This window comes from Macrotis lagotis, chromosome 7, assembly GCF_037893015.1.
Source record: "Macrotis lagotis isolate mMagLag1 chromosome 7, bilby.v1.9.chrom.fasta, whole genome shotgun sequence".
Lineage (NCBI taxonomy): Eukaryota > Metazoa > Chordata > Mammalia > Peramelemorphia > Peramelidae > Macrotis > Macrotis lagotis.
The window spans coordinates 6,654,987-6,682,219 of NC_133664.1; the positions used below are offsets into that span (position 1 = coordinate 6,654,987).

The following is a 27,233-nucleotide window of genomic DNA, read 5'->3' on the forward strand; positions in this document are numbered from 1 at the left end:
CCTTCCTCTTGATGTCATCGGCTTCCATTCTTTCATCTCTCCTTCTTGATCCATGAGTAAGGGGCATTGTGAAGCCTACTGGGCGGAATATTGTAGCCGCCGGAGCCCGGCGGTGAACTGCTAAGATTCAAAACCAGACTAGGCTTGGAAGATGTCATTTCCTGAGCAAAAAAAAAAACCCACTCATCTATCAGTCCACAGGTAGGTCTTTATTAAGCACCAAGTGTGTGCTAGATCAGAGGACAAAAAAGGATCATGGTGCCGTTTGCTTTCTCATTCCAGTACTCTCCTTTACCTGCCTCTCGGCTTCCAGACCCTGAAGTGGGTATCACAAAGCATTCTATGTTGCTGGGGCTGGCCTGGTGAGGACCAGCGGGGCAGAGGCCGGGCGTCCACCTGCACGGCGCTGACCAGTCAGCCCCGCCAGGAGTCATGGAGGAGGAAGGCACGTCCTCTGAGGCATTCATGGGGAAATTTTTAAGAGTTCTCATCTCTTAGTACTTTACTTTTCAAAAATGCGATCCAACGGACACTGGAGGGCAGATTTTTTGGAAGAAAATAAATGTCAGAGGGTGAACTCTACAGTTTGGTTTCAGAAAGGGAACTCGTCCGCTGACAGCGGTTTCCCGGGTTCGGCGCACGCGGCGGCCTTGACGCGGCCATGCGGCCCGAGCACAGCGGGGGGTCGGCCTTCCTGCCCAGGCCGGCCCGCAGGCCGCTGGGGGTCAGCCCGGGAAGGGCCGGACGGCGGCGGCCCGGGGAGCCCGGCCGGGGCCCGCCATGGCCCGCGGCTGCCTGCGCCGCCCGGCTGCCGCCCCGGAGCCGCGGGGGCCCCTCGGGCCGGGGATCCTCAGTGCGGGGGCCGGGGCGCCCGGGGCTGCCGCAGCGGGCCGGCCGGGAGGCCGCGGCCCGGGCAGCGCGGCGGCGGGAGGGGCGGGCCCCGGGCCCGGAGCCCAGCCCGGCCCCGACCCGCAGCCCCGAGCCCAGCCCGACCCGCCGCCCGGCCCCGGCCCCGCCGCCCGGCCCCACCGCCGTGAGCCCAGCCCGGCCCCGACCCGCCCCGACCCGCCCCGACCCGCCGCCCCGAGCCCAGCCCGGCCCCGACCCGCAGCCCCGAGCCCAGCCCGGCCCCGCCGCCCAGAGCCCAGCCCGGCCCCGCCGCCCGGAGCCCAGAGCCCAGCCCGGCCCCGACCCGCCGCCCCGAGCCCAGCCCGGCCCTGCCGCCCGGCCCCAGCCCCGCCGGCCCAGCGCACCCCGGGGCGCCGCCTGCGGCCCGAAGGCCCGGCGCGCCCCCTCGTGGCCGCGCGCTGCCGCCTGGGCCCCGGGGGGCGGAGCCTGTGCCAGAGGGAAGTGGTGAGGCCTGCGGGGGCGGGGCTAAGGCCCAGAATGAAGACAGGAAGGGGCGGAGCTGCGCCTGCGCCCCACCCTGGGCACGTGCACACGCATGCTCCCGGCCCCGCCCCTCCCCGCGGCCCCGCCCCTCCCCGCGGCCCCGCCCCTCCCCCCGGCCCCGCATTCCCGCCTTCAGCCTGGCACGTGGACTTGAACTCTGAGGTGAGAAGGAAGGACCCCGCCCCCCCGCAGGGGGCGGGGCCCTCGGAGGGCGGGGGACGGCCTCTGACCCCCTCCTTGCGGCCCCTTGGCCTTGACCCCGACCGCGGCCCCATCCGAGGCCTCTTCCCCGCCCCCCAGCCCGGACTTCCCGCAGAGTTAAGGAGGTGTGAATCCTGAAGTCGGGGGGCAGCCGAGGCACCCCGACACCCACAGGGGCCGAGACGGCCACAGGCTGACCCGCGGCCCCCACGGGCCCCGCGCTCCCGCGGGAAACAAGGCGGCGGCGCTCTCGGGGGCTGGTGGCCCCGGGCACGGGGGGCCCCGCGCTGTCCGCGCTCTGCCCCGGGCCGAGCCCCGGCCTCCTCGCGCCGTCTCCCCCGGGGGAGCCCCCTGTCCGCACCGAGGAGCTGGGGACACCGCAGAAGCCCCTCCGCCTCCGGGACTGCCAGGGGTGTGCCCGGCCCCGGGGCTGGCCCGGGGGGTGCGGGGGCTGGCCTCCCCGGGGGCTGCGGGGGCTGGCCTCCCCGGGCCCCGGTGCTGGCCTCCCCGGGGGGTGCGGGGGCTGGCCTCCCCGGGGGCTGCGGGGGCTGGCCTCCCCGGGCCCCGGTGCTGGCCTCCCCGGGGGGTGCGGGGGCTGGCCTCCCCGGGGGGTGCGGGGGCTGGCCTCCCCGGGGGGTGCGGGCGCTGGCCTCCCCGGGCCCCGGTGCTGGCCTCCCCGGGGGGTGCGGGTACGGCCTCCCCAGGGGATGCGGGGGCTGGCCTCCCCGGGCCCCGGTGCTGGCCTCCCCGGGCCCTGCTCCATTCTCCTAGAGCCAGAGGGAAACCCTACTGAAATTGGTAGGACGTCTTCGCAGACAAGTCCCTGCATCCGTGAGACCGCTAGTGAGTTCATTGGTGCTTCACTCTCCATCCCCCACCAACCCCTAACTCATGTTTCTCCGGCCTCACTGGCATCAATTCACTAAGTAAGAGGGATCAAGGAGATTCTAATCACTCAGATAATTCCTCTTTCCTTATGGCCTTACAGAAAATGCCTAACTTGGTTAAGAATATCTTGTTTCTATGGTGCATGGAAGAAGAGAGAAAACAGACATGCTAATTTCATGCATTTTACCTTGTTCTGGAACAAATTGTTTCACTGAATGTTTAACGTTAAAGGTAGGTTTTTAAAGAAAAAAATATGATAAAGGAAAAAAATAGAAAAAAATAGAAAAGACAGCCCAGCTCTCCATGAAAAGTCCCAACTCTAGGAGTAGAATGGAGTTTCTGCAGCTGATAAAAAATCCTAGTCTAGAAGAGAGAGATTTTAGGTAGGGGATGGTTCAATAATTGTCCAACAGGTCACCATCAAGACAGTCCCTTACTCTAGCTGCATAGCATTTCCATCACCAGATACCCAAGATAGTGGGTGCCCTGCCTATATTAGCTTTATGGTGATGGGGATGAACTCAATGATGCACATGAGAAAAATCACTGTTCACATCCATCATGGGTAAAACAGACATGATTGTTAAAAGAAAGAAAGAAAAAAGAGGAAAAGGTCTTACTTGATTAAGAATGTCTTGTTTCTGTAGTGCATGGAAGAAAAGAGAAAACAGGTTAATTTCATGCATTTGATCTTGTTTGGGGACCAAAATTGTTACATTGAAGGTTTAACTTTAAGATAGGCTTTTAAAGAAAAATTATGAAAAATTTCAAATAATCCATTTTTAAAGGAATGAACTCTAAAATCAATGATCCATGGATTTGACTTTTAATTCAACTCCACAAACTTCTGGCATAGGGAGAAACAAAGATAAATAAGATACAAAACCTCCTCTTACAAGTTTTCAATCTAGTAAGAGAGACCAGTTATATGTGTGTACACACTTGCATACACATACATGTCTGCACATGCACCCATAAATGACATAAAACTGAAAACAATGACCCCAATTAGCATAATGTAAAATGAGAATGTAAGACATAGAGAAATTCCAGATTTCATCTAGTTTAAGATTTTTTTTTTTTTAGGTTTTTCAAGGCAATGGGGTTAAGTGGCTTGCCCAAGGCCACACAGCTAGGTAATTATTAAGTGTCTGAGGTCAGATTTGAACCCAGGTACCCCTGACTCCAAGGCCGTTGCTCTATTCACTGCACCACCTAGTCATCCCTAGTTTAAGACTTTTAGGAGGCATCTTGAAAAATAAAATTTGAAACTCTTGAATTGGACTGGGAAGGCCTTCCAGACATGAAGTAAGCAAAAGGGCAGCCATGATCAAAGGCACTCATGGAATGACAGGAGTTTCCATATACAAAGAGACCAATGGGAAAGTGACTACAAACACAGGGTGAAAGGAAATGAATGAGTTTGGAAGAACAAATAAATGAGGTTAACCTCCTTGCACAAGATAATGGGGAGCAGCATGGTGGGGGAAATGAACAATAAATATTTATCTGTGATTTACTCTAAAATATCCAGGATTTCACAACAAGAAATTGTAGTTCTCATTCATCAAAAAGAAAGTATACATACATATATATATATATATGTATATATATATATATATACATATATATATATATATATGTATCAAGAATAATTAGAAGTTCCCCCAACACACTCTTTAGTCTTAAAAACAATCTAAATATCTTTAAAGCAAGTCTCTGGGATTAGATTACAGGAGGGTCTTAGAGCACAATACTAGAAATGATATTGAAGAGTCTTCTCCAATTCTGATATTTAATTTGGGGAGGACTGATTTCAGTGCTTGCCATGATGATCTCATTCCTTCCCTCCCCCCTCCATCTCTCCCTCTCCTTCTTTCTCTTCCTATCTGTTTGTGTCTCTCCCTCTGCCTCTTTCTCTCCCTCCTTCTAACCTTTCAGTCAAAACCCCCTTTTCCCCCTTTCCTCCTTTCTCTCTCTTCCTCTTCTTTCTTTTTCTTGGTTTCTTCCTGGTTCTCTCCTTTTTTATTTTTCTTTCCTTTTCCCCCTCCTCCCATCATAACATTTGTAACACTGTTGGAATATTGTGTATAGTCTGACAATATTGGCTGGAAATATTATCAGTTACCTTTTTTGTCAAAACATCTTTGAATCACTAACTTTCTGTAATTACATTGATTTGATCTACATAGTAAGGCAGTGTAGGTGGCTATCCTTGAACAGTATGTCAGTTCCAGTCATTTCTATAACCCATACTAGTTAAGTGACTTTGGATAGGGTCCTCAAACAACTCTTATAACCTAAATAGCCAATCAGATGCTGATCTGCTCTGACAAAAGAAATTCTCCCCTGAGAGTTCCCTATGAGGATAAAATCACAAGTCCAAGACATAGGAGATGCTACTAATATGAAACTTAACTGAAAACTTGGACCCCTCAAAGTATTCCTGAAGAAGGGAATTCACCCAATGAAATGTTCCAGGGAGATCAGGTGTAGGACCAGAGGAATCCAATGGCAAAAATCCCACTAGATGTCCTCCTCTAGTTTTCTAAGACCCCAACAGATAAGTTCATGCCCTAAATAGTGAATTGCTTCATTCCCATTATAAGTTATAAGTGTCTAATGTCTATAAGTCTTCTATCTGTAAGGTTAGATGAAAATAATTTAGGACCAACACTGATGACCATGACCAATGTGTTGTCTTCCATCCTCATTACACCTCAAGCATTCTTTCTCCAATTAAACAGTAATACAATAGAAAGTAGTTTTAGAATTCATATAACAATTCTGCTTATTTGAGGATTCGATGAAAAAATATAAAGCACTTAGTTTGTGTGACACAGAGTAGGTGCTTAAGAAATGTTTGTTCCCTTTCCTTTCACTTAATGTGCTAAAATGGGAATTTTTAAGTGGCCCGCGATACATCTCAAACATTTTCTAAATTGTCTGAGCTAAGGAAGAAATCATTTAAGCAGGAAACAAAATTAAGTAATTCTATTCATCTCTGTAGAAGACACATGTATATTCATTCCCAGATTCATACCAATATATTATACATTTGTGGGTTTGTACAGATCTATATTTTTGCAAAGTAACTAAAAATTATTTCTTCATCTTTGTCAGGCCAAAGCTTCCTTTGAACAATAATAATGTATCTTAATATTCTGCCGGTACTTAAAGAATTTTAAAAAAATAATAAGACTGATTAACAAGCATTTTAGAGGAGTAGCTGTCCCTTGCAGAGTTTTAAAACACTTGGGAGGGTTTGGGTAGATTGGCATCTGCAGATGTACACATAAATCTCTCCTCCCAGATATACTTCTCAGAAGAAAAGAGATGAATTATTCATGCAAAGGAAAGGAGAATCCATCATAGTCTTCATTTGTCTTGAATCATTGAGCATCAGTAAACATCTATCCTCACCAACTAACTCTGTGCTGAATTATATCTGTGAGTCCAGAAAAGAAAATTCTCCTTCACAAGTATTGTGGAGCTTTCCAGTCACTGGAGTCCCATGGAATACCCTAGATGAGGTATCTGAGTTGCAATTGGTATGACCTGAAACATGGCCTTCTCAATGGTTTGATTCAGTCAGCCATTTTCTAATTACTTCTCAATGGCTCTTACAAAGATGCATCTCAATCTAAAAATTCAACATTAAACATCATTAAGTTCCTCCAACAGAGGCCAGACACAGTCATTTAGACTAGAAAATGACCACCATCCCTGAGTTCAACTCACTTGTCATTTTCCAGCTACTGCATATTTTTATAATGGGTTTCCCATCAATCATTGGATTTATGAAGAGTTCCTGAATTATTAAAAAGCCTGATATCACATTTGTCTCAAACAACAAATCATGTAATTACCCTGTAAACTGCTTCCCTGTGATGGAGAAAGTCTCCTGGCATAATAAATCATTTTATTGGTAATGAGTCCCAAGGGACCTATTAACAAGTGATCAGCAGCAGTGATGAGGTCACTTGTAAACAACAACAACCTGTTCCGGCCGGATGTTCGGCCTGAATCCAAGCAGTTCTGCATCTGTGAGCTGGTTGCCAAACATGGCCCATTCCTCAAGTGCCTTTAGCTCCGGAGAGACCAGGAGATTCCCATAAATAGCATTTCCAGTGTACTAACATTAGTGCCTGAAGGTTGCATTCTGATTTCTGTTCAGCTTTCTTAGACTTAAAGTTTCTCATAAATCAACAGTAGCTTTATATGTATGAAAGAGGAGATGCACTTATTTGGGTTGTTATGGGAAGCAAGAATCTTCTCCTGGTGGCTATAGGACAACAGATCGACTTTTAACGGCCTTCTGCTGGTTACTCTTGTCACTGGAACTACTAGAACTAAATATACTTTTTCTCTTTTCCAAATGAAACAAGTCCAATATGGAATACAACATCAATGGCTCCACTAGATTAGAATGGAGCAAAGAAAGGAAGGAATTGGAGAAGAAGCACTGCAGGAGTATGAATGAATATAGGAAATTCTAAAGGTGCACCAGACAACTTTGTGTGTGTGTGTGTGTGTGTGTGTGTGTGTGTGTGTGTGTGTGTGTGTGCGTGTGTGTATAAACGCTTGTGTCACAGCGCTATAGAGACAGAGGGAGAGGGTCAAGAAGAACGAGAAGGAGAAAGTAGAAGACAATGGTGAAAATCATTGTACATGAGATATTTGAAATTTTTAATGCATATTCCAAAAAGCCAAGAGACCAGAGTGTTAAGAGGTGAACTGATGGCCTCCCCATCACTTTATCTGAACTTGGTCTCTCATATTGCTGTGCCTCAACAAGTCACAACATCATGATTTTGTCTCTGGTTATGAACTTTGCATTGATGATGTAACCCCTCTCCACATTAGCTACAGCTGGTTGCTCTGAGACTGACCAGATGATGAGTCTCTCTGTTCTAGTTAGTCAGCTCCTTGATGTCAGTCCATCTGTGAGTGGAGATCAGAAGACTTTTTAGTTTCACAGAAACTGTTAAAGTTCTTGCTGTTCTATCAGAACCTTGGAATCAATGGGAAATATCACTAAATCTAAACAGACCATTATTTGTGATCTTCAAAATGCTATGGATGTCAACAAAGGGAAGGGTCCAGGCTTTATTCAGAGGTCTAAGCAATAACAGGTCCAGAAATGGGCACATACTTCTTTTCCCACTCAACCCCTCTAAATGATGATAGTGATGATTGTTTAATTGTAGTTTAGGTAGAAATGTGTGGTTCAGGTAGAAATGTTGGTTTCCTCAAGGATGGGAAAGAGAAGGAAGAATTTATTGCTTAGAACACAAGATAATTTACTTTTTAAAAAAATAGTAAGTTAATATGTATATAGCACTTTTGCAAAGCATTTTATAAATGCTATCTCATTTGATTCTCAAAACTAAGGGAGATCTGGATTATAATGAATGCAAATTTACAGATGAAGAAACTGAACCAGAATGGTTAAGGGTTATGTATCTACTAAGTGTCTTAGGTCAGATTCAAACCCAGAGCTTCCTGTCTCTAGGTTAAGCACTGTGCCTCCAGATATTTAGGGTTAGGTTGTATTGGTGGTACCTCAATTTAGCATAGTAGTGAGCTGCATCCCAAAAGGACTGAGTAGTGAGGGTGACTAGCTCCTACTGCCCTCACCCAAACACAAAACAAACCAATTAACTGGCATTGATTTTCATATTTGCTGTTTGAACTTACTGGCTTCCTTTCTATCTCCTCTTTCCTTGAGGAATTGTTTCTGTTTGCTTTTCTCTCTCCAACAGTAGATTTCTCTCTGCCTAACACAGCAGTAGGCACTTAATGCTCCTTGACCATCTGATTACTTATCATCTTATATTTCAAAATATTTCTATGGGAGCAGATATATGGAGCTGCTGCTGCCACCTGATAACTAGTGCCTGGCTTTCTTTGACAGTGTTTGAAGGGAAGGGAGGAAGAGAGAGGAGAGAAAAGGTGTTTTATTCCTTCAGCTCCACATTACTCCAGAGGCCTCAGGTAAAGGGTCTATCTGATGTTAGAATCAGTATCTTTGTGAAACAAAGATCAATATTCCTTTTGGGGAAGGGAGGGACCTCCAAATTATCCATCTAATTAAAGACTGTATAAATAAAGATCACCAATAAAGGTGGGTTATATAAAATCAAGAGATGCTCTAAAAATCCAGATTTCATCTTAGAAATTTTGAACATAAAATATTAAGACGCAGACAAGCTACACAGTGAGGGTGCTAGGGCTGGCATGCTGAGATTAAAGGCAGAAGTCTTGAGTTTGAAGTTTCCTCTGGAAGCTGTGGGAACTGGAGCAATTGATTTAATTTCTAAACCTCTGTTTCAATATATTTTCAATGAGGATAATAATAGTGTCTTTCTCATAGGTGTAGTGGGGAAGTTCACTGGAGACAAGACACAATCTGCTGCTTTGCCACCTTACAAAAAGCTCAGAGAATGGGAGTTGTTATCATCATTGCAGTTTAACATTTCTATCCAGAGGGGAGGCAGTGTGGGGCAATGGAGGGAGCTCGGGACTGTGGTCAGTGTTCCTTGGGTCAAGTCCCATCTTAGTTACTTTCATTCCTATGGGACCTTATGACTTTGCTTTACCGCAGTTTCCTCATCTGTAGAATGAGGGTATTTGGCCTCTGAAATCCTTCTGATTTCTACATCCTTTTTTTAAAGCTTTTTGCAAGGCAAATGGTGTTAAGTGGCTTACCCAAGGCCACACAGCTAGGTAATTATTGTCTGAGACTGGATTTGAACCCAGGTACTCCTGACTCCAAGGCCAGTGCTTTATCCACTATGCCACCTAGTTGCCCCAATGATTTCTACATCTTTTACCACATTATTCCTCCTTTCCTTCCTCTACCCTGTTGTTACTGCTTATCCTTCATTTTGAAAGAGGATCAGTGACATCATGGATTAATCTCTTGCCTTGTGCATGAATTAGATTTACATGAGGTGGATGGCATGGAGTTCAGCCTCTCTCTTTCAAAGTCCAGTAACAAGACAAATCAGGCCAAGTGACAATGGTTCAGGATGTGGAGGATGCCCTTGGCATCTTCAATGTGAACAAGCTCCAAGCCTCCACAGAACCGGCTTCAGCTGCCTTCACAGCCATTGGAACAAATTGTTCTCCTTGACCCATTCCACCAAGTCAAATCTTCAGAAGCTTGGGGCAGACACCCCCTAACTCGTTAAAAGGCTGGAGACCCATAGTTACTCTCTGCCTGACTTAGCCCATCTGCCAAGAAGGTGTGGCCATTTAGCATTCCATAGCTCTTTGGAACCACAGGTGAGAGTTGGGTGACATGTGAGCACCAAAGGTGGATGCATAGCCTTGAAATGCACCATTCTTCTGCGAAGAGCCCCCTCTGTCTCAATTCTCCTTAGTCCAGGATGCATATTGGCATGGGAGCTCAGTTAAAGAAGCTGGGGCTTTCTAGACTGGAGAGAGAAGACTAGGGAAAGGTTTGGGGTTGTCTTCAAACATTTGAAAGCTAATCATGGGAAAGCAAGGACTAAGTCATTTTGGTTGATCTCAGAGAGCGGAACCAGGACCCATGGGCGCTAGGTGCTGATAGGTATATTTAGGCTCCATTCTAGGGAAACACTTTCTAATGAATTGGAACTACAGTAAGCTCATTGTTGGAAGTGAATTTCAAGATAGGTACTATATAGAGATAACACCAAAAAAATCAACTAGTCAGTCAATCAAAAAGAATGGGGCTAAGTGCTAGGGTTGCAAATAAAGAATAAAGTCAGCAACTGCCACCTTGGAGTTTACATTTAAATGGAGGAGACAACCTGTACAAAACTATATACATACAGGATGCACACATTAGAGAGGACAGGTTTGGGGTAATGGGGACGGGGTTTTAGAGAATAAGGACTCCTGCAGAAGGTCTTAGAATCAGGTCTTGAAGAAAGTCAGGACATGATGTGTCAACTGAACGGGTGTCATCATGAAGTGGTTTCTTTATCCTTCACTCCCTGTTTTCCCCATTCCTTAATCTGGTCTAGTTTCATAGTTTTTTCATTGGCCTGTCCCTTAATTATCATTAATCCATTGATTGGGTACCTCCCCAAATACCATTTTGGGGTCTCAAATTGAGGTAATGGGAAGGTGAGAGTGTCAGAGGATCCAGGGATCCAAGTAAAGAAGCTAGGAATCTGGAAGAGATAAAATTTGGGTTCCCAGGAAAAAGGACCACTCCTGGGAGGGGGTGCTGGAGGTTGTCCAGGAAAGTCTTATTTAAGTAATCATTTATTCAAGATTCCTTCCCCGGCATGGGTCATTTAAGAAGGCCGTGGAGGAACCCAGGTCTGATTACTTTATGTTCATACATTTACATCACATTTACATAAATTACATGGTAATCAGGACATTGTCCCATCTTCCCCAAATGTTACTACAACACACTTACTGAAACAAGAAAAAAAGTAGCCTTACCCCCTCAGGATTATACTTTGTGAGCACGCCATTGCCATGGAATTCTTCCAGGACATCCTTGATTTTTTTGGTAGAATCTGCAGAGAAAAGAAAATATATAATTATTTAGTTCATCTTTGCTCCAGCAGATTAGACCAAGGAATGCAAAGAGCTGATGGTGGTGACCTTTATTCCCCTCAAATCAACGAACTTTATCAAGCACCCTCTGGGGTACAAAGTAGTTCATTGTGTTGAATAAATAAAAACAAAACCTCCACAAACCCTATCATTCGGAGGTTTTTGTTCAATGGTACTTATGCCTGCCCATCAAGAGAAAGAGATACAAAAAATGCAAATTACAAATTTTTATTTTTTTAAATGGTCAACATAAAGGAAAATGTAAGGGATTCTAAGATGAGAGAAAAATAAAAGTCTTATGGGATTGTAATATAGTTTAAGTAGTTTAACATTTTAATTTATTTCTTTTTCAATTTTGTATTCCAAATTTCCCCTACATACACCCACACACACTCACTGTGGACAGTCCATGATGTTCATTATCCATGTGAAGTCTTACAAACATATACATACAACTTTAAAGACAAGAATTGATATGAATAAGAGACAAATGAGTGAGCACAATTCACTGGAGAGAAAATTCTCTTATAGAAGACAGGATTCCTAGCAGCCCACACTGATTCTCTTAAAATGTAATGGGAGCTGTTTTATTGTATTTTTATTTTGTTAAATATTCCCTAATTTCATTTTAACCTGCTTTAAGTGCCATGCTGGGGGGAGAGAGGCTGTGTGTGTTTGATACCCCTAGGCTAGATACCTCCTATCTTCTCTTCCAGCTTTCAGTCTATGATCTTACTTTATTTTAATTCAATTCAAACATTTTTAAAACACTGACTTTACAAAAACTGGTATAAATTTGAGAGAACTGAATGATCTACACGTTAGCCACTATGATAGGCCAAGTAGCTTCTGGTCTAACTAGAGATTGCTAAATGACTGGGGGATAGAGTTCAGGGACTGGAGTCAAGAAGACCTGAGTTCAGATTTGACCTTAGATTCCTACTAATTGTGTGACGCTACACAAATCATGAAAGTTTGTCTTAAGCCACTGGAGAAAGAAATGTCAAACATCTATTATTCTTACTAAATAAAACCCCATGGACAGTCTATGCTATTCTATGGTTTACCAGATCACAGAAGTAGACAAGACTGAACAACAACAAAGCTTCCAGTTTACCAGGGGAACAGAAGGTGTGACATTATATTCAAGATAAATTAAGATCAAAGAAGTTTAAGAAAAGAGACTGTTATCATTGAGGAAATCAGGACAGAGGCTGTTAGAACAATGAGAACTCTGAAAGACAGATGGAGAGGGTATGTAGGAATGGCAAGCCTGGGGACATTTAGGCACCTTTATTCAGTGGGTGACAGACCCTCCCCCCTCTCCCAGGTCTGGGAAGTCCAGTTAGGATGAAAACTAGAGTCTATGTTGGAGACTAAGGTAAAATAAGCCCAGAATGGGAAATGAGTTGGATTTGTAGAAGGTCTCAATGATATATAGTAAGTCTGTATTGTTCCTGAAGAAATAAGAAGTCACCTTTTAATCAATGGGAGTGACATGGCTAAAGATACTGTCCACTGTAGACCTATCTTCAGGAAATTTTACCCTTGACAATTTTCTGGATCTCTATCCTTTAACTGGAAATTTTCCAAATACCAAAGAGAACTGAGCTTTTGATTTACTTCCACTCAAGAACACTTAAATACAATTAAATTATTTTTAAAATTATTTTATGATTTAAAAATTATAAAGTGTGGAAGCATGAATAGTAACTCATTTCTTTGCAGTGTGCTAGGTGTGTGTCACCAGATGACAATAAAAACAAAGCTGTGTGACATGGGGCAGGTCACTTACTCTCCTGTTCCAAAGCAAACCTACTATGGCTGGAAGGGGCAGAGGAAGAATCTGTGATCCTCAGAGCTACAGGGAGTGTCTAATTCTCCCAGGAATTCTCCCAGGTCTAGACCAAGTTTTCAGTTACCTGGGTTAAAATCTGAAAAATCCTCCTGGGATGTAAGAACTTTATCCCTTAGACATGAGCTCACAGAGGGATTTCCCGAAGTGTTCAATATCCAAGTTCTGGGATTTTGATCTTTCTTACACATCATTTAGTCAATCAGAAAACCATTTAAAGGGGAAAGATAAACCTTCCCAGGAAGCAGCATTGGAAGAACCCACTCATTTCAGCTGACAAGTGGTAGAAGCCCTTAAAACAACCAAGTCCTCAGGCAAAGGAAAAAAAAAAGACTAATAACCTTTCCTAGGATGGAAGAAGTACATTCCTACCTTCTCAAGGGCAGTGAGTTCTACTGTCTGACTGACCCACTCAAGCACTTTCATTTGTTTTCATGTAACCACAGTCTTTGTTTAGACAACCTGTTCTGAAGAGAATCTTCTTCCTCCAATTGGTCCAGGTTCAGGTCCACTTGACCTCTCTGTTCAGAGGTGCAGGTCATAGCCCTTCTGTTTCTCATCTTTTTGAATAAATCTTATTGGTATCCACCAAAGAATTCACTTGTTTTTTCATCAGACATTCTCAAGGTCAGAGTTTTAAACTGAGATATATGGATGATTTTCAGGTGACCCTGAACTAGGATGGGGGAAAAATGCAGCTTTATTACAACATGCACAATTGGTTTCTTTTATAATCCTGTGCCTTTTATTTTATGCATTAAAACACCTACTTCTAAGAAGTAATCCATGAGTTTCACCAGGCTGGTGTAGGGGTCCAAGATACATAAAAAGTTAAAAATTCCTATTACAGGTTTTTACAAAACTCTCTGGATAACTATCTGGGCTCATTGACATTGTCCATTAGTCATCCCTTGGCCTCATATAATGAATGGTCCATCTTGTTTTCCCTTCATTATCCTTCTTAGTAGGCAGTGGAGTCCAGTGGCTAATCATGGAATTGAGAAAACTGAATTCAAGTCCTATTTCTGCCACATATCACATAACTACCACCAGGTCACTCAACTACTCAGTGTCCTAGGCATTTCTCTAAGATTAAAGTGCAGAGAGATTGCTTCTTGATATTAGCAGAGAAACTTTCTATATTGGGAGTTCTCCACTATAAAATTTCAGACTTGGACCAAAAAACCCCCAATAATTAAACAAAAAAACCTATGCTCCTCCTTGCCCCAAGGCCCTGTAATCAAATCTGCAGTCCTGGATGGCATCTTTCATCTTTCTCCATTGCCCTGGGGGAGGCCAGAAATTGATTTATTCAGAAATCGTGAGAAACCATTATGCTGCATGCCTGTGAATCTTAAGGCCAATGCTCATCACAGAACAGAAAGAAATAAAAATGTTAAATCAATGTTGAAGAGTGGTAGAAAATAGTATCTCAGACTTAAATTTCACCTGCTGGAAATTGACCTCAATCTCCAGCTCTTATCATTGTCAAATGTAGTATCAGAGACTTAAGAAGAGGAAGTCACCAGTAGTCTAAAACGATGATGATGAAATAATAATAATAATAATAATAACAATAACAACAACAATAATAATAATAATAGAATTTAGAGGGAGATAGAGATATCAAAAGTCTACTTGCTTTGTGGTCTTTTCTTCCTTCCTCATATTCCTGATATTTTTATGAAGAAAAGTTCTTCTTGATTTACCTCTTATTGATGCTGGGTCAACTTGGACAAGTCATTTAACCTTTGATTGCTGGGTTTTATGGAGTGTTAAAGAAGGATGAGCACCTCTTGTGGAAAGGCTGTTCATTTGCCTTTGATTGCCTTGATTAAACCAACTCTCACTTGTGACTGTAGAAGCTAGCCTACTCAGTGGTCACTCTCCAGTAAAATCATCTCAGTAGATTTGACAAGTCTCACACCTGTCTATGACTTAGGGGTGTCTTCTTTGAGCATATGAAGACTTCCCCTTGTGTGATGGGCAGATTAAGAACAATTTTCCCCAAAGGCCAGGAAGGTGGCTGAAGCAAGTGCTGTGTAGTGCTTGGAGCATGATTAGATATGGAAGACATCAAGGTCATCCACTGCATCCTGGGCCATCAACAGTGATCTTGAATTTTATCTTGCCACTGGACTCCAATGACTCTGAAAGAGTGAGGCTGAAGACTTTGTGCAAATCTGCCTCACTTAAATTCAATTCACATGTAAATTAAAACATCACCATTGATCCACTTTGAAAATGATGGATGAACAACAGCAATGACCTCTGTGTGCCTCAATTTCCTCAACTGTGAAATGTGTATCATTGAGGCACCTACTGCCCTTATTTATTGTGAGGTTCAAATGAGGAAATATTTGAAAAATGTCAAGCCCAATTTCTGGTCCATAATAGGTACAATAAATATTGGTTATTGCTGATCCTGTTACTATTATTCTAATGAGTGCTCTCAATATAAATTGTTGGTGATATCATTCTAGTGGGTACTATAAATATTAGTTGTTAATATTGGCAATATTCTAGTAGTGCTATAATATTAGTTATTATGTAGTAGGTGCTCTAAATTAATTGTTGATAGTATTCTAGTAGGCGTCATAGATAATAGTTGATGTTGAGGTCATTCTTACTTGAGAAGGTGCTAGAAATGCTAGTCGTTGCTGATGATGTCATTCTGGTAGGTGCTATATAGTTGTTATTAGCTGTCATTCTAGCAGATTCTGTAAATATTATTCCTCTAGTAGGTTCTGGAAATAACCATTTTGTTGATGGTATTCTACTAGGTGCTGTAAACATTACTCTGTTAGGTGCTAAATCTTAGATGTTACCATTCTATTAGATACTATAAGGTAGTTATTATTCCAGTGGGTGCCGTAGATATTAGTTGGTATTATATTATTATAGCTATCTGTTATGTGGTAGCTACTACTAGTTAATATTACTGTTCTAATTATTGCTGTTATGCTATAAATATTATTTTAGTAGGTTCTTTCATTGTTATTTATTATTACTCTAGTATTGGCGGTTATGTGATTTAAATGTTAGTTATTGTTCTAGAAGGAACCAGATTATTCTAAGAGATGCTATAAATTGCTGCTGATATTATCCTAGTAGGTATCATAAATGCTAGTTATTATTCTATCAGGAGCTATGAATACTACTTTATAGTATATGTTATAAACATTAGTTATTATATTATTCTAGTAGGCGCTATAAACATCAGTTATTATGTTATTCTAGTAGGCGCTATAAACATCAGTTATATTATTCTAGTAGGCGCTATAAACATCAGTTATTATGTTATTCTAGTAGGCGCTATAAACATCAGTTTTTATGTTATTCTAGTAGGCGCTATAAACATCAGTTATATTATTCTAGTAGGCGCTATAAACATCAGTTATTATGTTATTCTAGTAGGCGCTATAAACATCAGTTATTATGTTATTCTAGTAGGCGCTATAAACATCAGTTATTATGTTATTCTAGTAGGCGCTATAAACATCAGTTATTATGTTATTCTAGTAGGCGCTATAAACATCAGTTATTATGTTATTCTAGTAGGCGCTATAAACATCAGTTATTATGTTATTCTAGTAGGCGCTATAAACATCAGTTATTGTGTTATTCTAGTAGGCGCTATAAACATGTTATTATATTATTCTAGTAGGCGCTATAAACATCAGTTATTATTAGTTTAAAGGCGCTATGAATATTGGTTGTTCGTGTTATTATTTTGTTAGACGTGATAAATATTAGTCGCTGATATTATTGTTCCGGTAGTTGCTATAAATGTTATTGTTTCAAGCCCACCAAGTCACCATTTTAATTCATTAACAGAATGCAGAGAGAATTTGAGCAATTTGCCAGAATGAATCCATTTATTGATTGAAATGGGGAGCTAGGAACCCAGCATCTCTTGGTGGACTCATGCAATGACTGTCCTCTCCAAGTTTCTTTCCAGTTTTTCTTTGCTCAGAACTTACTTAATTCCATTGATAGCAATAAGAGGTCCCCTTAGTCCATGATCCTCCAGTTCAATAATCCCATGAATCAGTGCTGTCATCCATGTAATCATAAAGAGAAACTTATTCATTATGGATTAGGTAATTACTGACCAAGTCTGGCTAAGATACTGCCACATTTAAACCATCTTCATCAGTTATCACAGTGTCTTTGACTTAATTCTCCACTCATGGATTATTGGGGTATAGCAGATATAAAAAATAAAGCCAAACCAGTGAGAATGCTTGAGTGTTTGATGCTCACATGGACAACTGCTTTCTGCATGAAACATTTCACCAACACAATGTCAAGAGCAATTGATAAAAAACTGGATCTTTGAAATAACAGTTTTAAGCCCTTTGTTCTGCCTACCTTCAAATTCATTATTATCTCTTCTAAATAGAACTAATTACCTTGTACCCTACCCTTCCATGCCATATTTCTTTCCACCTAGATCAGGCCCCTATGGACAGGATACCAGAAACGTTTCTGGTACGGGGGGGGGGGGGAAATGGAGGATAGTGAAAGTTAATCCATTAAACATAAGATTTCCACATTGAACTGACTAGGTGAAGGGATTCATTTTATCTATCTGTTCTCAACTATAATTATACAATCCAGCTCAGACCAGCAGAGCAACCCATTATTATCATGCTGTGACTGAATAATAAGTAATTAATGTAGTCAAACTCCCTTTTTTCCCTGGTGGAAAAAATATATAGTTGACTCTATTATGCCAATCTCCCTGGTCACCTCTACCTCACGGATGTTATCTCTTCTAGTAGAATATGAATTCCTTGGAGGAAAGAGTTGTCTTCCACCCCCTGATTTTTTTTTCTATGTATCCCTATTAATTATCAAGAGGCCTGGCACATAGAAGGTGGTTAATAAATACATTTTAATTAATTCATTCAATATAATAAACCACTAAAATTCTTGGAAGAATCCTCAGATACCCTTTCAAGGTTGTATCTTGTAACCTTAACCTCCATTTACATTTACTTTTTCTCCAGCATAAATATTTGGAGTAAACAATAATTATCCAATTTTATCATTATTCTATTTTGTTTCATTTTTAATTTTTTTGATGTATCACTCCCAATATTTATGTGTTTCCCAGAATAAAACTTTGAGTAAAGTCTCTTCAGAGCAAGGACCCACAAGGGCAAAAGAATGTGGTTCTAAGATAATGCAATGATGGTCTTAGAATCAGGAAGACTGCAACGAATGGTTCCTGCTTTGGACACTGACTAGCCATCAGAAACCAGAGCACATCATCTCACTCCTCTAGGACTCAATTTATTCATCTATAAAATAAAGAAGCATATTTCTCTCATGGAGCTGCTGAGCTATGCACTGCTGCATAATGCTGTCTCTTATTATTTATTTTCTCTCTCATTAAAAGTATGATGGCATGGGAAGAGAGAACAGAAAAATATATAGCACTTGATAAATCTAAAGTCTTTTTTTGTCTGTGAAGCATTTAAATGATCACTATGTTTTTCTAGATAATGTAAAAGGGCTGGCTCACTTGTTTTAGGATGTAACTTTGTGAAGGAGAGAGTGTGCCCTTAGTGTTTCTTGGTGAAACTAGAGTGAATTGTTGAAATAAAGCTACATTTGAATCTCCTGAAGAAGGAAAGAGGGTTGCTGAAAATGATGAATACAGAGAGGCATTATCCAGTGGAATTATTCAAAGAATATTTCTTTTTAGGGAAACATAAATAGGGTTCTGACTAAAGTTGTATAAAAAATGGAAAGAACACACATGTACAAATAAAAGCAATCAGAGATTAACAGATTATCATTTTCTCCCTAAATTCTGAAGGTACCACCTTGCCCAGAACCCTTTCAGTGTCTCTGGTTCAAAGTACTCTTCCAAAGCCAGAACATTCACCATGAAAAGTGTGACTTCTATAACCACAAAAGGTCATAATTTCTTCCTAAAGTTATTGATACCAGAATGTGATAGCCCTCAAAGACCATTCATTAATCAAGATTGAGACTTTTCTGCATGAATCTCCTTGTCTCCCCAATCCAAATCTCAAGATTGTTATCGTCCCCAGCCCTCTCCTTTTCTTGGGTTTCAAAGAAGGAGGTAGCTTTCTTCTTGACCAAAGATCTTCTCTACAGTGATGCCCTTGAGCCAATTCCCTTCGCTTCCTCCAAGAATCGTTGCATCATCTTTGCATTTCTCTCCTATAACCTTCCTCCTACCTTAGCTTGCTGAAGGGGGGGCGGTGATTTTCCTAGTATTTTTCAGTATACCCAGCATCTGACCCAATGCCTTGCTATTATTGTTTATTCACTTGGACAACTCCATTGAATTAAGCTGAAGGAGTAAGTCTTTAAAGAAAAGAATACTGAATTTGGAGTCAGAAAATCTGAGATCAACTCCCAACTTTTCTATGAGTGACCAGGACAAGTGACAGCCTCTCTGGGCCCCAGTTTCCTCATCTGCAAAATGAGTGTTGGAGTAGATGGAGTCTAATTTCACCTCTAATATTAGAGATATGATTCTAAGAATCACTAATTTTCTTTGGAAAATCATTGAAACAAAGCAGTATCTTTGTATTGGACTGTCCTAGTGAGTGATCTCTCGGGTCTACATGAAAATAAGAGTAAGGAATGGCCCCTTTCCCCCTTAAGCTCATTGTTTTATTATGCTGAAAACTTGTAGCCCATCTCCATTCTCCATGCAAGAGTTCTACGAATGGAAACAGTGGACTACTCTTTACCCAAAAGGACTAGGTTGAAGCCACTTTTCTCCCCATGGAAAAATCTTGCCTACCAAAGTGAAGTGTGTTCTTTGTCAAATCCCACCAAAGTATCCAAAAACAAACAGGCAAGAGCTTAAAAGTGGATAATTAGAATTGTCTTCTCTACTTTGTAGAACCTACAATTTTTTTTCTGAATTTTTAAAAAACTTCATGTCAAAACTGCATAGACAAAACTGAGAGCCCTGGTGTAAGGTCAGGAGCCTGGCCTCAGTTGTTTAATAACTGGAAAGCTCATGACTTTCTCTCTCTCTCTCTAATCCTGGGTTTCATTAATTTTATTTTATTTTATTATATTTTTTGCAAGGCAATGGGGTTAAGTGGCTTGCACAAGGCCACACAGCTAGGTCATTATCAAGTGTCTGAGGTCAGATTTGAACTCAGGTACTCCTGACTCCAGGGCTGGTGCTCCATCCACTGAGCCACCTAGCTGCCCTGGTTTCATTAATTTTAAATGAGAGGGTCCAACAAGGTCACCACCAAGTGCCCTGCCACTTCTATATATCTGAATCCATGAAATACGTTAAATGTGGGTATAGTCAGATTGAATGGACCAAAGACCTTTTTAGTTCTCTCTTTCTACCTTCCAACATTGAATTATCCTGCTTCCACCCTACAGTTTACTTTTGGGTAAAATCACATTAGTTAATGTTTCCAACCAATACTATTGTCCAGCACAAACTAATTGATGCTTACAAAGCAAGAAACAAGTAAAAATACACTTTGTTTGAATCACCAAGTGAGCAAGAAGAGTTAGGAAAATTGTAGCCAGCTGCAAAAGAGAAAAAGATACACCTCCAGAATCCCATTCTGAGATTTGATGAATCGGATGTGAGAGGCAGCAGCCCAGGTCTGCTAAGGTGATATGGTTTATAAAGGTTAGAATAAAAAATGCAGATCTATTATTAAAGAAGAAAAGTCTCTTTGGGGCAATTTCTATGCTTATGGAAATATGTACACCTGGATTTTTAAAATAATGCATAGAAAATCCCTCTACCTGTCACAGTGACAATACAAACATCTCTTAGCTCCCTTTCCCCTCTTGAAAGACTCAAGGTTGATTTACTGAATAATAACAGTTAAGAAAATGAAAATCATTGTCTTATTCCATTTCTTCAGTCACAGAGAACAAACTTGTGGTGTTGTCTGTACCTTTCCTTTAGTCCTTCAGTTTTTTTACCTTTCTGCCACATTTGAATCAAATGAGGCTCCTTTTAAAACTCTCCTACCTCCTTTCCATGTTGCTTTGGAAAGCCAAGTTTTCCTCCTACCTGTCTGATTATTCTGGCTACTCTCCTGGTCCTTCTGCAATATCCAGCCTTTCAAATGTGAGTGGTGTCTCTGGCTTTCTCTCCTCAGCCCCTGCTCTTGTATCTCTTAAAATCTCTGACTTGAGGGTCTTACCTCTTCTCTGCTTTGATTTTTCACCTGTGTTCAGATAAATTTTACCTGTCTTATAGGTAAAATTTCTGTGTAGCCATTTGCCAGTCAGATCACTCCATTTCCAATTATCTCTTGAACATTTCCACTATAATATTCTGCTATTTCTCTGCATTCAGTTTGTCTAAAAAGGAGATTCCTCTTTGCCCAAACAAATGGTACAATATGGATTCAAACCCAAGATCTGGATTGATGAACTAGTCTTTACAGACACCATGCTGCATCTGTACTTTTTATCAAGTTTCTTAGACTTCTAGCCATGACCCAAAACTTTCTCACTTTGACACATTCTGTTCTTTTCACTCAATACACACAGCTCAGCCAAGGCTTGCCCATCCTTCAGCTCAAACTCTAGCTGACTATGAAACCTTCCTTAGTCATTCTTCCAGAAATGATCTTTTCTTTCCCCCATGGAATTCCTAGAACAATTTGTTTAAATCCTATAGGGATTCATTATGGTCTGCCTGGAGAGTAGAAGCCAAGGCTTCAAAGGAACATTGACAATGCCCATTGCTACAAGATTAAACATCCTAGTCCTCCTCTCCTGCATCATCATGGCAGAGAGGGGGCAATGAATAGATGGATGGATGGATGGATGGATAGATAGATGGACAGATGGATGTATGAATGGATGGAAAAAAGATAAACTTGGCATCATGCTAAGTGCGCTGGAAATTAAAAATTTCTGTGAAGTAACTTAGATTCCATTAGGGAGACACTATTGTGGAAGTAATTCCCGTAGTCAGGAAATTACTGATAATGTCTTGCTAAGGTTTACAAACAACATTTCCTTTGAGTCTCTAACAACAGAGAAAGAGATTGGCCTTAAAAGAGCCTAGTTCAGGCCTCACAGTAAGAGCTGAGTTAAAATTTGAATCCTGAGCTCTGGATCTTCAAATCCAACACAATGCCACTTCATTCTCAAGTTATTTGAAATATCAAAGCATTGTTGTTCAGTTGTTTCAGTTTTGTATAGCTCTTCATGACCCTCTCTGGGGCTTTCTTGGCAAAGATACTGGAGTAGTTTGCTATTTCCTTCTCCAAATCATTTTATCAAAGAGGAAATAGAGGCAACCAGGGTTAAATGACTTGCCCAGAGTCACATAGCTAGGAAGTGTCTAGGGTCAGATTTGAATTCACAGATGAGTCTTCCTGACTCCAGGTCTAGCAATCTACCTCCTGTGCCCCCTGCTTTATTATTTCTCTAACTTGAGTCTCTCTAAGGAGAATATAATTTATTAAGCCCTACTACACACCAGGAACTATCCTAAGACCTTTACAATTATTGTCTCAGTTGGTCTTCACAACAACTCTGAGAAGTGGGTGTTATTATTAGCATATTTTTTTTAATTGAGCTAAATGAAACAGAGCTTAAATGACTTGCTCAGGATTACTCAGCTCATAAGTTATTTGAGGACAGATTGAACTCTGGTCTTCCTGAGTCCAGGTCCAGGGTAGTGGCCTCTAGATGCTTAACAAATGATTATTCTCTCCCTCTTTCCTCTATTGGCTAAAGGTCCTAACTTGTCAGTAATCTGGTAGAAGGGTAAAAATGAATCCAGTTTGTTCAATGTTTTTCCTGGAGATCCATGAGCATCCCTCTGCAAATGCAATTCTTATTCAAAGCAATGACTAGAGGCAAGCAGGTTGGCCAGCAGGAACTCCAATGTGCAAAGAAGGACCCCAGTCCTGGACCATGTGTTTTTCACTCCACCAGAATTTTCCAAAAGTTTCAAGAGAGTGCAAAGCAGGTAAACAGGAGATAGATTAATGCATTTGTATTCTATTACTGTAAATGATTGTTCCTCAATATATAGTTTTTAATCTGAGTAATTTTGAAATCAGTACAGCTTTCCTTTTAATCATTTTGTATATGCATATTCCCCAGAAGAGCTCCAAACTGGGATGGACAATAAGGATTTTGGAAATGGGAACCAAAGCAAAATCTCCTCCCTCTAGATATTTAGTTTTGGGGGAACCCTATTAGGAAGTCTTACTTTACATTGAGAAGGCAGAAATCTGCCTTTTGAACCTTCTACCCATTGTTCCAGGTTCTGCCTTCTTGGGCCAAGGAAAGCTGGTCAGACCCTTCCTCACATGACTGTTGTTAATGTCCCTCCATCTTTCTCTTTCCTTCTCTCTGTGTTTGTATTAGTGTGTGTGTGTGTGTGTGTGTGTGTGTGTGTACGTGTGTGTGTGTAGGTATGTATCTACCTATATTTATATAGCTATGTTGATATGTATATCTATATCTCTCTGTGTGTCTATTTCTATATCTACATATCTATTTCTATATTTCTATATCTGTTTCTATATCTATATATAAAATGATTTCTATATCTATATGTCTATATATATTTTGATATCTATATATCTATATAACTATTTATCTATATATCTATATATATATAGATATAGATATCAATATCTTTGAGACATTTAACCTAGACAGTAAGAGTCCTGAGTGGCACGTAGGCTCTCTCTAATTTTGTGTGTCTATCTTTCATATTCATCTTCAGGCTTTTCATTTCCCATGTGAATAAGCCAAGAACTTCAGCCAATCCTCACCTAGCATGGTATCCCATCTATTTTTAGGTCACTCTTTTCTCAATGATCTCCAGTCTCCAATGTCTTTGCTGATAAATGGTTCTTTAGACAGTTCAAAGGACCATCCATCTGAAGGAGAGATGAACTCCAAGATGGCTCATGCATTGTCTCCCATTTTTTTATCATGGAATAATCAGTTTTAATCAATTCTGGTGACCCATCAAGAAGAAAATCAGAACGTTTTCATTTGAAATAGCACTTTATAATGTAATATCAATAAATCATACATCTTCATGTCTGCTTATTCTATTTTATTTCTAATTTTGATTGAAATTTTATTGTGAAATCAAATTTTCCAAAGGATATTACATTCTTGGCATAATATCAATTTTCGATTATTTCTATTTTAGATATCAATAGCTATTTTCTGTTTCTATTTTTGCACTTCCAAGTAGGGGAGCCAATCTTGGTTGGCAGGGATTCTTCTAGAACACGAGACCACCAAGGATAGCCCATCCTTAACTGCCTGTTTAGAAGATCCCCATGGGTCAGTATCTTCCATAGCCTCTAGAAACAACTTTGCACCCAGAGGCTGAATGGTGAGGGGTCAGTCAAGGCTAGGATGACAGTAACTGCCCTGGGCTCTGTCTGCTCAGACTATATGAGAAGGACTTTGTTGGGGCTACCACAGTGTAGACTGAGTCACCCCAGGAAAGAGAATGAGAAGACTCCCCAGGACAGTCAGCAGGAGGCAGAGCATTCCACCCCCAGAATTGCCACCATTTCTAGAACAAGTTAAGAATTATGAAACACTGAATCTAAGATGTCATTTGGTCCTCACCACAACCCTGAGAGGCAAGTGAGATCATTATCCTTTTACAGATGAGTATGCTGAGGGAAGCAAACTGAAGTGACTTGTACAGGGTCATACAGCTAGTTGATGTTTGAGACCATCCTTGAACTCAGGTCTTCCTGGCCTCAGGTCCAGAGTGCTGAACACCACACCATCTGGCAGCCCAGCCCTCATGGGCATAAAGGATAAGGAGAGCAAGAGGAGATTATGGTGATCTTTAAAAGCCAGACAGTGGAATCGACTTGACAACATTTTAAATAGACAGACATTGAACACTCTTCACTCAACACAGTCTTTATCCTTAATCCTGGCCTTTCTCCTAAGATTTGTACTCACACTCCCAACTCCTACAGGGCATCTGCTCCAGAAGCTCCCACGAGCAGCTTCAAGTCAACATGGAGAAAACCACACTTCTGGTTTTCCTTTAAAAGCTGTTCCTCTGACTCCAAGCTTTATTTTTCAGTAGCAGCATCATGCATGCAGGCAGAACCAATCAGTTATCAATCCTTCTGGGATTACTTGTTCTTTCTCTCTCTCTCTCTCTCTCTCTCTCTCTCTCTCTCTCTCTCTCTCTCTCTCTCTCTCTCTCTCTCTCCCTCCCTCCCTCCTTCCCTCCCTCCCTCCCTCCCTCTTTTTTTTCTCTCTCCTCTGTCTCTTCCATATTTGTAACCAGTGCCACCCACAGTCTCATGCCCACCTGAATGGTGCCATAGGCTGCTAAGCAGGCTTTCTCCTGCTCCAAGTTCCCTTCATACCTTTGCCAAATCCACAGAAGTCTAAATTATGTGAGGATTAAGAGACTGTCCCCATAAAATAGAAAAATAAAATGAGGTGAACAAGTGCCTCACATTTGAACTGAAAGTCTAATGGGTAACCAGGTGATAAAACTTCATGTGTGTTCTCCAATCTAAACTAAGTGCATTCAGATAACTAGGATGTCTCCTTCCAGATTTGCCAGAGGCTCCCAAAGGATAAGATATTCAGCAAACATTGACAAAGGAGGTGTCCAAATCTGGCCCTGCTGTCAGATCAAATCCCTGATTCCGGGCCCCCTGAACCTTTCCACATCACCTCTCTTGGAGTCCACCTTGAGACACTCACAATCTCAGACGCTTGAGCCCTCGACAACTCTGGCCTTGCAACCCTTCCCAAAGAAGATCCTTTCTCCAGCACTCCCAGCTAAAAAGTTGCCATCTTTTGCTTGAAAATCTCAGGGGTATGAGTCCCAGTCCCCTAGGACAGCCCTTTCAGTTACCAGATGGCTTGGCTTGATTTTTTAGAATGTGATTTCCTTCTGGCTAGACCACATGGCCCTCTTTGTTGCTTCTGGTCACTATTCCAAGTTCTGCCCTTCAGAGACAAAAGAAGCACATGGAATCCCTTTTCCACAGGATACCCCTACAAATAGTGGGAAACAACTTGAAGCCCTGCTCCCTTTGCTAAAGTCTTCTTTAATCTAAACTGAGAGGAGGGGGGAGAGGGAGAGGAGGGAAAATGGAGGAAAAGGGGAAGGGGGGGTAAGAAGAGGAGGGAGAGAGGAGGAATAATAATAGCCTAATTTCCCTTTACATTAGATATTAAAGTTTACAAAGGATCTCCACTCAATTGGACAGGCTCACCCAGATCATAATAGAAGAATCCTGGACCACTCCCAATATTCATAGCCTTCTTTGGGGACCCCTAAGTGACTCATTGGAAAAAAAGATCAGACCTGGAATCAGGAAGGCCAGAGATCAAATTCAGCCTCAAACACTGATTAGTTTGTGACCTTGATCAAATCACTGAATTTCTGGTTGCCTCAGTTTCCTCATCTGTAAAATGAGAAAGCTAATAGCACCTAACACCCAGGGTTCTTGTGAGTATCAGAGGGGATCCTATTTGTCAAGAACTTAAGTTGACAAGTCAATGCTTCCTCTCTGTCCCTTCCCCACCTCTGAAATCCAAGGGCCCTACCCTCTTCCACCCAGGGAAATTCCTGCTTTCTTGGAAACCTCCTTTCATTATATTTGGTGTTTCTGTTGTGTTAAAAGGCACATCTCTTATCCAAGACCTTTCCTGATGCCTCCCCAGGGATTTAAATCCTCATCCTCTAGAAATGGGCTTGGGCACCTGGTCTCTACCCACCTTCCCCCTGTTGCATGTGGGCGTCTTCAGCTCGGGCTGGTAGAAATATTAAGTAATACTTATAGGAAATAAACTTAAAAAAATATTTGTAGAATTGAACAGAATTCCTAATCCTCATTCTAGCCCTGTATCCTATTTTATTTATGATTTTTATTTATACTCTTTTATATATTTATAAGCTTATATTTTTATACTTTATACATTTATAAGTCAATGCTCCATCATTCTACAACATTATTAATTCATTTTTATGAAATAGTTTTCCCTTAGAATTGTATGAATAATATTTAATTTAAAAATCTCCTGTATCCTGCCAAAATTTTCAAAAACAAAATGTCACCCAAAAGCCCACATCCAAAAGGCTTGACTCTCCTCTCCAATCAAACCCCATGTTTCTCTCCTCTATCATAAGATACCAGCTTCTATGTCAGAACAGCCTGTGTTCTCCTCTTTGATTGGTCAGCTCCCTAAACATGAGGTTACAGGACTTCCACCAATAAATCCATTAAATTTAGATTAGATTGCTTCTTTATGGGCTGGGGTGTGCTTTTTTGATTTCCTTTCTGGCAGTCACTGAAAGCCTCACATT

General features: G+C 41.5%; 1 protein-coding gene across 2 annotated transcripts in view; it reads right to left on the reverse strand.

Moving 5' to 3' along the window:
• DGKB (diacylglycerol kinase beta) overlaps window positions 1-27,233 on the reverse strand; it is a 556,198-nt gene that overhangs the window by 480,251 nt on the left and 48,714 nt on the right. Inside the window, exons 2-3 of one of the 2 annotated variants that reach the window (XM_074195404.1) lie at window positions 10,930-11,006; window positions 3,102-3,122 (exon numbers count right to left, since the gene is read on the reverse strand). In XM_074195404.1, the coding sequence (XP_074051505.1) occupies window positions 3,102-3,122; window positions 10,930-11,006 (98 nt within the window). The remainder of the gene's footprint in view (window positions 1-3,101; window positions 3,123-10,929; window positions 11,007-27,233) is intronic. The other variant, XM_074195405.1, reaches the window with a different exon arrangement.